The sequence below is a fragment of the Lampris incognitus genome, chromosome 3, assembly GCF_029633865.1.
Source record: "Lampris incognitus isolate fLamInc1 chromosome 3, fLamInc1.hap2, whole genome shotgun sequence".
NCBI classification, from domain to species: domain Eukaryota; kingdom Metazoa; phylum Chordata; class Actinopteri; order Lampriformes; family Lampridae; genus Lampris; species Lampris incognitus.
The window spans coordinates 17,947,457-17,960,385 of record NC_079213.1 but is presented as its reverse complement, the minus strand read 5'-3'; the positions used below and the strand labels follow the sequence as shown (position 1 = coordinate 17,960,385).

General features: G+C 42.9%; 1 protein-coding gene across 5 annotated transcripts in view; it reads left to right on the top strand.

Annotated features, from left to right (window-relative positions):
• Positions 1-12,507, top strand: part of LOC130108945 (aldo-keto reductase family 1 member B1-like) — a 28,037-nt gene extending 15,530 nt beyond the window's left edge. For all 5 annotated transcript variants that reach the window (XM_056275593.1, XM_056275594.1, XM_056275595.1 and 2 more), the window contains 7 exons: positions 547-624; positions 4,745-4,867; positions 7,243-7,349; positions 7,463-7,544; positions 11,309-11,392; positions 11,489-11,571; positions 11,866-12,507. In XM_056275593.1, the coding sequence (XP_056131568.1) occupies positions 547-624; positions 4,745-4,867; positions 7,243-7,349; positions 7,463-7,544; positions 11,309-11,392; positions 11,489-11,571; positions 11,866-11,908 (600 nt within the window). In that variant the 3' untranslated portion in view covers positions 11,909-12,507. The remainder of the gene's footprint in view (positions 1-546; positions 625-4,744; positions 4,868-7,242; positions 7,350-7,462; positions 7,545-11,308; positions 11,393-11,488; positions 11,572-11,865) is intronic.
• Positions 12,508-12,929: the final 422 nt, after the last annotated feature.

Here is a 12,929-nt window from a genome sequence, read left to right as displayed (position 1 = left end):
TGACAGGACTAATGTAATTTTCATATGATTTAGTTTATTATTCGGGTGGCACAGTGGCGCTTGGTCGGCACGGTGGTGCAGTGGTTAGCGCAGTCACCTCACAGCAAGAAGGTCCTGGGTTTGAGCCCCGGGGTAGCTCAACCTTGTGGGTCGTCTGGGGTCATCCTCTGTGTGGAGTTTGCATGTTCTCTCTGTGTCTGCGTGGGTTTCCTCCGGGTGCTCCGGTTTCCTCCCACAGTCCAAAGACATGTATGTCAGGTGAATTGGCCGTACTAAATTGTCCCTAGGTGTGAATGTGGGTGTGTGTTTGTGTGTCAGCCCTGTGATGGCCTGGCGGCCTGCCCAGGAAGTCTCCCCACCTGCCGCCCAATGACTGCTGGGATAGGCTCCAGCATCCCTGCGACCCAGAGTGCAGGATAAGCGGTTTGGATAATGGATGGATGGATGGATGGATAGATAGTTTATTGTTTGGAAGACCAAGGCCTCTATGGGTTATTTGGTGGGACTTTTTTTTTTTTGACAAGTGTCACCTTTGTTGTGTTGTAGCCTGAAAGTGGATTATTTCCCATGGACAGCACTGGAGAAGTCATCAGTGACAATACCTGCTTCCTGCAGACATGGGAGGTGAGTGAAAGAGGCTGTCTAATCTGCTGACCTATAACGAACATGTCAAGTTTATTTTGCAATAGCTCTCCATCACATTTACGGTCTCAGAAGGTCTTACAGTCCCAGAGAAAGAAACTGGTAGATAAAGTAAATTACAATGGATGACACCACCTATCCTTAGAATCTCGATGCAGATGATGGAAAAACTCCCCAGAGAAAAAGGGAGAGGCTTTAAGAGAAGCAACATAAGGCAATAAAAAGATGTTGAAAAACAAATAAAAAGAAAGTAGAAGTTTCAGTGCAGTGTAAGATGATAATCAAAAGCTTCACATTTTATTTAATCATAGGCAGCGGTAAACAGGAAGGTCTTCAGCCTTGATTTAAAAGAACTGAGAGTTGCAGCAGACCTGCAGTTTCCTGGGCGTTTTTTCCGGATATGTGGTGCATAAAAACTGAAGGCTTCCTCTCCACGTTCAGTATTGACATTGGGGACAGAAAGCAGACCTCTACCAGATGATCTGAGGTCTGGATGGTTCATAGTGTTACAGAAGATCAGAAATGTATTTTGGCCCTAAGCCATTGCATAGCTTTATAAAAAAAAAGAGCAGAGTTTTAAAATCAGTTCTTTAATGGACAGGAAACCAGTATAACGACCTCAGAACGGGAGTAATGTGATCCACATTTTTGGTCTTCGTAAGGACTCGAGCAGCAGTGTTCTGAATCAGCTGCAGCTGTTTGATTTTTTATTTTTTTTTTATTTTAGTGAGACCTATAAAGACACTTTTACGGTAGTCAAGTTGACTGAAGATAAATGCGTGGAAAAGTTTATCCAAATCCTGCTGAGACATAAATCCTTTAATTCTTGATATGTTCAGGTGATATTAGGCTGACTTTATAATTGTATTAATATGGCTATATAAATTCAGATCTGAGTCTATAACTATACCAAGATTTCTCGCTTGTTTCGTGGTTTTTAACATTACCGATTGTAGCTGAGCACTAACTTTTAATCATTCTTTCTTGGCTCCAAAGGCGATTACTTCAGTTTTATCTTTAATTGAAGAAAATTCTGAGACATCCAATCGTTGATTTGTTCAGTGCTTACTCAGTGCTTGTATGGGATTATAGTCCCTTGGTGATATGGTTATGCATGGTCTGTGTGGCATCTGAATAATTATGGGAACATATTTTGTTGTTTTCCAAAATATGAACTGGTGGGAGCATGTAGATGTTAAATACAATCAGCTCCAGAATGAAGCCTTGGGGAAACTCCACAGGTCCTTTTTGTACACTCAGATTTGTAATTGCCTATATACACAACTTAGTCCCTGTCCTTTTAGTAGGATTCAAACCAGTTTAGTGCTGTGCCAGCAAGTCCCACTCAGTTTTCCAATCGGTCTAGTAAATATGTTGTAGTCGACTGTGCCAAGTACAGCACTGAGATCCAATAATACAAGGACTGAGATTCTGCCACTTTCTGTGTTTAAGCGGATGTCATTAAAGACCTTAACAAGAGCACTCTCAGTGCTGTGGTGTAGTCAAAAGCCTGACTGGAAGACATCAAAACTGTTATTTAGTGCCAAAAAGTTGTTCAGCTGCTGGAAAACAGCTTTTTCAATGATTTTACTTCGAAACGTGAGGTTTGATATGGGCCTACAATGTTCATTAGTGAAGTGTCTAGATTATTCTTTTTTAAGAGTGGCTTGATGACTGCAGTTTTCAGGACCTGTGGGAAGAGACCTGAGAGAAGAGATGTGTTGACAATTTGTAGAAGATCTGAGGCCATGCAATTAGAAACATTTCTGAAAAAGCCTGTTGGCAGAATATCAAGGCAGCTGAAGGAGGATTTCAGATGTTGTATAATATCCACCCAAGTTTTTATGGTTGATGGGATCAAATTGTGTCATGCTGTTGGAATTGATTTTAGGTGGATACAGAGACAACATACCCTGTATCTAGTATGGAGGCACTAACTCCCTGTCTAATTTTCTGAAATTTGTCATTGAAGAAGGAGGCAATTTCATTGCAGACACTGGTAGATAGAAATTCAGAGGCTACTGCCACAGGAGGGTTTGTTAGCTTGTCGACAGTAGCAAAAAAGGCACATGCATTGTTATTGTTTTTGGCAATGATGTCAGAGAAGTAGGATTGCCTCACATTTCTGTTCCAAATTATAACTGTGCAGTCTCTGTTTATAGATGTCATAATGAACAGTAAGACACTTCTGGTCGATACTGACCAGTGTGGCACATCTCCATGGAGATCTTTTCTTACCAGAGACCAACTTCCCCCTTAATGGGTGCAATGGCACCAGTAACATCTGTAATTTTAGGATTAAAATTATCTTCAAGCTCATTGACTGAAACCCGAGGGAGGGCAGGTGTGGAAGGGGGTGGGGGCTGGGAATGATCCATGGTGTTGTCCCTGTTTTCTTGGGTAGAAAACATTGCTCTACCTTTCCCAGGTTTTCCTGACCGTTTCCAAATACCAGTAGTGGGATGTTGGATGCCATTGGTTTAAGTTGGCAGTAAGCATGTGGGCCCCCACTCGGTTTAAATGAACCTCATCAATTCTGAAATGGTTTCGTTGCTCCCAGAACAGGTTGAAGTTGTCAATGAAGTTCAGTTTTTGAGCAGTGCATGCAGGAGAAAGCCAGATATTTGATGCCAGCAAGTGGCTGAAACATTCAATCCTTTCCCTAAAGTGGGGATTGGACCTAACACAAATATCTGAGCTGGGACTTGTAGAATGTCCATTAGGTGTATGAAGTCCCTTTTTAACAGCTCTGAGCCATGTGTCATTCCAGGACAAGCGTCATTTGTTTGAACATGCAAAATAAGTGTGTCCGTGCCCGAATGGTCGAATTACACTTGTGGCGGTGTCTTGACCATGTCGCTAACCATAGCGTTGGGTAGACGGATGGTTTTCTAAACTTTACTTTTGACATCTCTTATTATATGGTCACCTACCAGCAGAGTCTTTGGTTTGATTTCTAGTCTAGTTTGGTTAACTTCTTTTTCGAATGTCCAGTGCATGTTCTGCTGTGATGTTGTCTTTTTTGATGATGTGACATTAGCTTTAGTGGCTATTGATTTGTTGTTTACCTCTGGATGCCGCCGACAGACACTCCTCAAGGGTTTAACTGTATCACGGGCCATGGCTGCATGGGTCTTGGCATTAACTTCTGAGCTAGCAGTGCTAATGCCAGCTGTGGCATTACCAATGTACTCGCCGACAAGCAGCTCATCCAAAATAATAAACCTGTTGTCCAGCCGAACCTCTGTTGAGACATTAGTGGAACTGTGCTTGTTGTGTCTGACTCTTCTTTTACCCTGGATGTCTGTCCAGAGCTCAGGGTTTGACACTGCAGGGGTAGAACATGTCTTTGGCCTTGCTCCCTGGTGTAGCCAATAGCACAGATTCAATGTGGTGTCAGTTTCAAGCGGGTTTGGGCCGGACCAGGGAGTAGTGTCCACATAGTCATCGGCATGGGGCTCATTATGTCTGAAAGCCACTTCGCAACGCGCTTCATGTCCCTGGTTCTGATCGTCAGCTGGTTCTGGGACACCAGCTTGGGAAGCAGCAATCAGAGTGTCAGTAAGTTTTCTATCCTGTTGTATTTGGCAGAGCATAGAGATTCTTTTTTCAAGCTCTGGGATTTTCTGGCTGGACATGGCACAGCTTGTGCATTCAGTGGAGGGAGAAGAGAGGGGAGGCATTTTCCCTAGAGCAAAACAAAGCGATTTATCCACATTAAATCCTCACATTCCATGACCAGAAGTGAAAACAGTCTCCAAAAAGAAAAGCCAGTCTGGCTCCCAAGTGTAGCGGGACTTATGTTTCAGCCTCAGTGCCATGGACAGACACTCTCTTCCCTTCAAAGTGATGAAATCTGAAAACTCAGTGCAAACCGTGGTCACTTTTACAAATAATCTAGTTGTTAAGTACTGCTCGTGGAGAAGTAGCAAAAAGTAGGAAAACCCGGAAAGTTACAGAGCAAAGCGCAGAGCAAGAACAAAAGCATCTACACTGTAGTGTGGGCAGGAGACAAAAAAGCTTAGTTTGTTTGTCGAATGTTCCTTCTTAATAATGCAACCCTAGCTTCTGATAACATCTTCGTTGTCATTTTTTTCCTCAGGGCATGGAAGAGTTGGTGGATGCTGGGTTGGTTAAGGCCATCGGTATCTCCAACTTTAACAAGGAGCAGACTGAGGCCATCCTCAACAAACCAGGCCTCAAGTACAAGCCTGCCATCAACCAGGTACCATGCAAAAGACCTATTTATTAATTTCATCTCGCCTTCAGGAATAATCTTTGCTTGATAAACCTGTGTTAAAACAGTAGTAGCATGTGCCACGGCCTAACATTGCATTCAACTCCCAAGCACAGTTTTCGAGTACAGGCTCGGGAAATTGAGACTGTTTTACAATAGTGAGCACTGGGTTGTGAAGTGCCAGCCACAGTCCTCCATTTGTAGATTTTTAGAATTGTTCGTAAAGGGCAAAAGGCCTTAATGCCATTATCTCCCATTCTCTGGTTTTGTTGGAAGTGATGGGCCTGACAGATAAATGTTAGTTTGTAATCGAGCACAGCAGGTTCCCTCTAGGGAAGCTAATTAGATATGGGGACCTTTTATTCTTGCTGTTTTCCAGAGCCATACTTCACCATAAATGTCCCTTGTGTCTAGTACTGTTTTGACATGCAGCTACTGCATGGGTCAACTTGCAGTAGAGGCTCCACTTTGTGATACTTGTGTCGCTAGACCAAACAAATATCCAAGTAATTACAAAAACAAGGAATTCAAACATTGTATTGATTTGAAATAACCTGTTTTTCATAGTATTGGAAATCAAATAACCAGCAGAGGTTGATGTCTGATGCACAAAAGAATAGTCGGATTACGCTTTGCAATTCATCCTTAACTATTACAAATATGCTGTAATTGGGTTTTCTGTAATCCACAGTTATTTTTTTATTTCTGATTGTCCATATAGGTGTCTTTGCACTGAGTTTACCAGTGCGCAACTGTCACTCTAGAGTGCTGCAATAGCTTTGAGTGTATCTTTGCAAAAAGTGCCCCCCCCATATACCAAATATGTTATCAAACCAATCGATGCTCCACATGCCGCGACCCGCATTTTGCTTCATCTCATTTGCCAATTTATCTAGCTTGCTTGTGGCTTTAGTGAAGGAGCCTGCAGGTGCGGTGTTGTTGGGAAGGAAGGTACAACAAATGTCATGGAACATTGCAGAAACACCCCCCTTTTCTGTTAATATCATATCTAAGGCAAGTCTGTTTTGGTAGGCCATCTGCGAGGTTGCATGCACCTGTCCCCCTAATGAGCACAATGCATTTCTCATATAATTAATGAATCATTGTTGATCATAATAAAGATAATTGATCCAATCAACATTTTTATTGATCATGCTCCACCAGAAGATAGTGGGGTCAAACCCTGCTACTAGCTGATTACGAGCCTTAAATTCACTGGGTACTCCTCTGGGCAGTCCTATGCTGTCTATCCAAACCTGTGGGTCTTCTGTATATTCTCGTTTTTGGACATGATTGTCCTGTTTCGGGGTGCTGTCGTGATCAGCTGGCATGATGTGTATTTACTGAGATAAGACTACTCTAGTGCATAACCCTCTCCAAGCCATAGGTGATATGTGCCTTAAGCGTTTTTTCCCCACATAAACAATAAATGAGTCCTTGCAATAACAGTGCCGCAGCCGTGGCATCATTACATGCGCTGTGGCTTTTATCATCTTTGGTACAACTGATCCCTGTATCTGAATAGATGACATACATGATAGAGCAGTTTCCTGTGAAATTACCCACATCTTGCAGGGTGCTACCATCTTCTAATTTAGTGTTGTTAGCTATGCCGTCAGTGAGACTTCTGCCGGTGTGATAAAAAAACATTCAAAACTAGCTGTTGGCCAAATGGGAGGTGCCCATTGTGGGACAGGTCCCCCAGTAGGTTCGACTGATGGGCAATTTTGGTTGATGAAATTGTCCAAATTGCCGGCATTAGGTCTTCCACTCAATCCTCTGGTCACCATACAGTACCAGGGACATGTGACATTAGATGATAGGCTGTACTGAGCACATATGACTTGGCTGTATATGGCAGCAGAGCCACCCACAGTCGTAGTTGAGCTGACATACACACCCAGCAAGAATCATTTGACACTTGCGAAATGAGCGATGGATTGTCCAGTGGGTTTGCTACCTCTCTGTTGACCTGACTCGGTGTCATCAACAAAAGTATGCACAGACATCCATCTTGTGATGTTTTCTCTATCCCCATTCTCACTCTATTGAGTGTCTGGCATCGCTGTGGTGTTGTCTCGGGGACTGGGTACACTTTTACAGTGGCTGGCGTGTATCCACGTTGACCCCTCAGTGACTGAATACCTACCCAACGAACAAATATCCAGATAGCCGAATATTTGGGTCCAGCCCTAATCACCATCAATTTGACTCAGTGGATCTTGCTTGCTTGGACTAAATCTGTGACCTAGCGGTCAACAGATGGTCACTAATCAGCTGTTGATCTTTAGCATAATGGGACCCCACAAATTGCAGTGAATCAATCCCATGACCTCTGTGTTTGTACATGTGTACCTTTTTAGGTGGAGTGCCATCCATACCTGACCCAAGAGAAACTCATCAATTACTGCCAATCTCAGGGCATTTCAGTGACGGCCTACAGCCCCCTGGGCTCCCCTGACAGACCCTGGTCAGTTGGCACCAAACGCACTGATGGAAAAATGCATTTGTTGTGAGATAATCCAATGCTGTTGCTGTGTATGTACCCTGTGTACAGTAATGGGTGATGCATTTCACTTACAGGGCTAAACCTGAAGACCCCGCACTCATGGAAGATCCCAAAATTAAGGCCATTGCGGAGAAGCACAAGAAGACACCTGCCCAGGTACAGCAGCCTTATTCACTTTACCAGAATTAAGCTGAACATACCCTGTGATGGACTGGCGTCCTGTCCAGGGAGTCTCCCCACCTGCTGCCCAATGACTGCTGGGATAGGCTCCAGCATCCCCGTGGCCCTGAGAGCAGGATAAGTAGTTTGAGTAATGGATGGATACCCAAACTTTGCTAAATTAAGTAGAGGTCAAGTAGAATTAGTTCGACACTAACACAGGGATGTGAGAGGATAATGGAATGAAACCAGGGCTGGGTTGTTACAGAATACAAGTAAAAGCATTACGTATTCAGAATGTGGAAATGAAGTATCTGTATTATACCCAAGTTAAGTTTCAAAACACCAGTATTTGGATTGCAGTTACTTTATAATTTTGAGGAGAAGGCTTTTAAAATACTTACCTCTTAATCAGTGTCAGCATTACAGGTGGGACAATTGTTCACATTTAGTTAGCAGGAGAGTACAAGCTCACATGAAATGTGAATGAAAGGAAATAGTCTTTTAAAGGATTGGCTTAGGTTGCAGTCTGCTATATGGTAAAGATAAAACACATGGAAAACATCTAATTTGCCACAACAGATTTACTTTGTGCATCATAGTTCATGTAGTGTGTACATTTTCACTTCTCTTTCATAGCTTCTTTCTCATTCATGCAACATAGTAATAGCATTCTGAGGTCAACTGCAAAGCCCTCCCACGGTGAAACTTATTGCCCTGGTGGCAACCCTGCTCCTAATTGAAATAATGATGCAATCTTTTAAAAATCTATTAACCATTTTCAAATCGGCACACAAGCATTTTGTACTTCGTTGGATAAATTATATCCAAATGGCAAGTGAAAATGGAGCCAACAGCTTAATTTAGCAACCTATTAGTAAGGATGTGTGTGTATTTTCTTGTACAGGTATCCAAACAAAATTTTCTCAGTGGATGTACAAAACATTTTTGGGGCACAGATTACATTTGTATTCACCTGAGTATATTGATAAATGCCAATCTTTCATAATTCAAAGGTGTGTTCATGGCAGAAGTGATTACCACAAAATTACAACTTTAAATGACCCCCCCCCAAAGGGAAAGAAGGAAGGGCAACCAAAGAATGGAATAGTAGCCAAAAGACAGAAAAATTCGAACTTCCAGGCTTTATATTGATTGGTATATTGAGCTTGGTTCAATTTCACAACACACTTTATTCAGCAGGGTGGTACGGTGGCGCAGTAGTTAGCATGTTTTTAATCATCAAACAATCGACCGATGGAGAAGGATGCATTCTTCCTTTGCCAAAGAAAGGCGACCTCGGCCTACCTACAAACTACCGTGGCATCACACTTACAGCAATAGCAGCAAAGATATACAACAAGATGCTGCTAAACAGAGTGCAGCCATCTATTAACAACATTCTTTGTAAAAATCAGAATAGATTTCTCAAGTACAGATCAACAGTTGGTCAAATACTGACAGTGAGGCGAGTCATCGAGGGTGTAAAGGCAAACAATCTACCAGCTGTAATTTTGTTTGTCAATTTTTCAAAGGCCTTTGATTCGATTGACCGTGATAGAATGGAGAAAATCATGCTAGCTTACGGCCTTCCACAAGAAACTGTCACAGCCATCATGATGTTATACATAGATATGCGCACAAAAGTTCGCTCTCCGGGTGGAGACAGAGTTTTTTGATTTTGCTGCTGGCGTGTCATAAGGTGACATGCCAGCACCATTCCTTTTTATTCTGTGTCTCGATTATGTACGAAGAACCTCCATCGACACATTCAAGGAGCTTGGCCTTTCACTGAAGCCCAGGAAAAGCAGTCGACATCCTGCTCAAACCTTAACTGATGTCATCTACGCAGATGATCTTGCCCATCTTGCTGACATCATTGAGCATGCTACCATGCTGTTGCACAGCAAAACAAGTAGGCCTCCACATCAACACTAGGAGAACTGAATTCGTCAGCTACAACCAAGAAGGAATCATCTCCTCATCAGATGGTCATAACATCAAATCTGTCTTGGAATTCATTTACTTGGGAAGCAACATTGAATCCACCGAAAGAGATGTGCAGCTTCGAATTGGAAAGGCTTGGGGTGCCATTGAGGGACTTAACATCATCTGGAAGTCCACGTTCCTAGACAAACTGAAGCGGGAGTTCTTCCAAGCAACAGTTGAGTCCGTTCTCACTTATGGGTCATCTTCTTGGAACCTCACTAAACAGCTTGAATCCAAACTTGATGGGGCTTTCACCAGAATGCTGCGCGCTCCACTAAATGTATCCTGGAAGAAGCACCCTAGAAAGAAGTGTCTCTATGCCAATATACCTGCCATCTCAAACACTATCGGAGAACGAAGGGTTCGATTTGCTTGTCATTGCTGGAGGACCAAGAAAGCACTTGCAATGTCACTCTGCTTTGGTCACCCAAACTTGGAAAGACATGTGTGGGAAGGCCTGCAAGAAATTACATCAATCAACTTGTCGGCGACACAGGATGTCCATCTGAGGATCTTCCAGCTGCCATGCAGGATAGAGACAGGTGGCGTGAGAGGGTCAGATCCATCTGAGGATATTCGACCTGATGATGATGATGATGCTCCGGTTTCCTCCCACAGTCCAAAAACATGCAGGTCAGCTGAATCGGCCATACTAAATTGTCCCTAGGTGTGTGTGTGTGTGTGTGTGTGTGTGTGTGTGTGTGTGTGTGTGTGTGTGCGTGCACGCGCGCATGTGTGTGTGTGTGTGTGCGTGCCTTGTGATGGCCTGGCGGCCTGTCCAGGGTGTCTCCTCGCCTGCCGCCCAATGACTGCTGGGATAGGCTCCAGCGTCCCGCAACCCTGAGAGCAGGATAAGCAGTTTGGATAATGGTGGACTTTATTCAGCAGTGTTAGCAATGGCATTACTGTGCCAGCAAAAATAAAAAAGCTTGAAAGAGATACCAGAGATTGATTCAGTGTTCTCACAGAGCGTAGTGTTGGTAAGGTAAAAGTGGATAATATGGGGCAGGGCATCCGGGTAGCGTAGCAGTCTATTCCGTTGCCTACGAACACTGGGATCTCTGGTTCGAATCCCCGTTACCTCTGGTGTGGTCAGGCGTCCGTACAGACACAATTGGCCATGTGTGCGGTTGGTAAGCCGGATGCGGGTATGTGTCCTGGTCGCTGCACTAGCGCCTCCTCTGGTCAGTTGGGGCGCCTGTTTGGGGGGGAGGGGGAACTGGGGGGATAGCGTGATCCTCCCACACGCTACGTCCCCCTGGTGAAACTTCTCACTGTCAGGTGAAAAGAAGTGGCTGGCAACTCTACATGTATCAGAGGAGGCATGTGGTAGTCTGCAGCCCTCCCCAGATCGGCAGAGGAGGTGGAGCAGCGACTGGGATGGCTCAGAAGAGTGGGGTAATTGGCCAGGTACAATTGGGGAGAAAAAGGGGGGGGGGGGTAAAAAAAAAATAGAATAAAAGGTTCAACCTAGAGCTGATTAGAATAAGTACACCTGGTAATTTGACTCTTGGAGTTTAAGATTAAATGTTCCCATGTGCAAAATGCACGCGTGCAATGGAGCTCTTTTCCTGAGCCAATCTGACTCCCGAAAACTTTCCTCAATACCGCTTCTGTTGTGTAAACGCAAGTACAAACAACTTGTGAAGGAAAGGATTTGTATCCCGTTTGATTCATGAAGCCCAGTTGTGCTATAGGATCTGGTTATCCCAGGGTCACTGATCTTCTGTTCCTTTCACGTGTTTCTGCTGTCGTTTTCCTCTCGATGTCAGGTCTTAATCCGCTTCCAAATCCAGAGAAACGTGATCGTGATTCCCAAATCTGTTACACCCCAGCGCATTCAGGAGAATTTCCAGGTATTTGGCTGCATGTGAACTTGTTCAAATAAATGTGACTCTTGCGCATTATTTTTGACGTGTGGAGCAGGAATGTTTTCCTTTTAATCCTTGCAGGTATTTGACTTTGAGCTTTCCGAGGAGGAAATGAAGACTATATTAGGATTCAACAGGAACTGGAGAGCCTGTCCCATGCAGTGGTGAGATCATCAGTTCATTAATGAATGTTATCATTGAGTTAGCACTGCTACACCTCTTTTCTACAGTGGATCATGTTTTGTGTTTACCTTGAGTTATATTTTGTTTTTCTGTAGTTTCTAACATTAGTCATTAGTGTAATCATTCTATACTAAGAATAAATATAAAAACTATTTGAGGTCAGTTTAAGATGGTTTTGTTATGTGCTGCTACATATGTTACTGCAATTCAAATGTGTTGTGGACATTAAGTGACAGTGTCTTTTTTCTTTTTCTTTTTTTTTTTAAACCACACAGGAGCTTGAAGCACAAGGACTATCCCTTCAATGCCGAATTCTGAGACAACACGCATAGGCCATAAGATTACAGTGGGTGCCTAGTTGTGTTTCAGACGTGTATTCTGCTATAGCCACAGAAAAGTGTTTCTCCTTTCTTCCTTCCATACTTCTTTGCTCTTTAGAGCAGTGTTACAACACTTAATTACAACACAACAGTTAACAGTTACAACAGTGCAATGAGGCTACACTGAGGCCGAATATTGGTTACTGCTACATTAATCGGGAGAAGCATATATTTCTTTTACTGCTACATTAATCGGGAGAAGCATATATTTCTTTTGTTCCCTGTATTGCCTGCTTATGAATACACACCCCATACAAGTTACAGATGTTGGTACCTAAAAGACTGAGCAGCTCAGGTTAACGTGCCACAATATTTTGCATTAACAGTTAATTCAAATTACATAGAAGGTCATTTAACGGTTAATAATTTTTTTGGTCATGAAATTGGTGCAGGCACAGTGGAGCATTTTTGTTCTGATTGTTGCTGATCTCCAAGCCTCAAGACTTGATCTGATGGTCTCGTGTAATTACTTTGTCTACATACTGTATCTAAGTCTCAAGCACTCCAAGAATTTAATTTAAATGGCTTTGCACTGAACTTTGGTGTGAGTTGAAGTCTATTGTTTTTGCTGTCGAACTGGATTTTGACGCATGTTAGCAAACCATGATTCGGTAGATGAAACCTGTCATGTACATTACAGGTAAAGTATTTTTTCAAAGAGAGTTTATTTAGTCAAGAGAATAAAATAAACCGGTGAAGCACTTAGCAAGTGTATATATTTTGCTGTCCTTGTAGCTCCCTCATTACTTGTCAAAGAAATGGTGCACTGCCATGATGGGTTCTTTGAGCCAAAGCAAAAGCTGAAATTATTTTGATAGGTCACAAAGTTTTATTTTCAAGTTTTTCATAAGTGTGTTAACATTTAATGGTGTGATGTACTTCTTGGTTAAACAACACTCCGTATTTGGCGTGTTTTTAACTCTTCCTCATCCTTTAACTGTCATCAAGTCAAGTCGGTT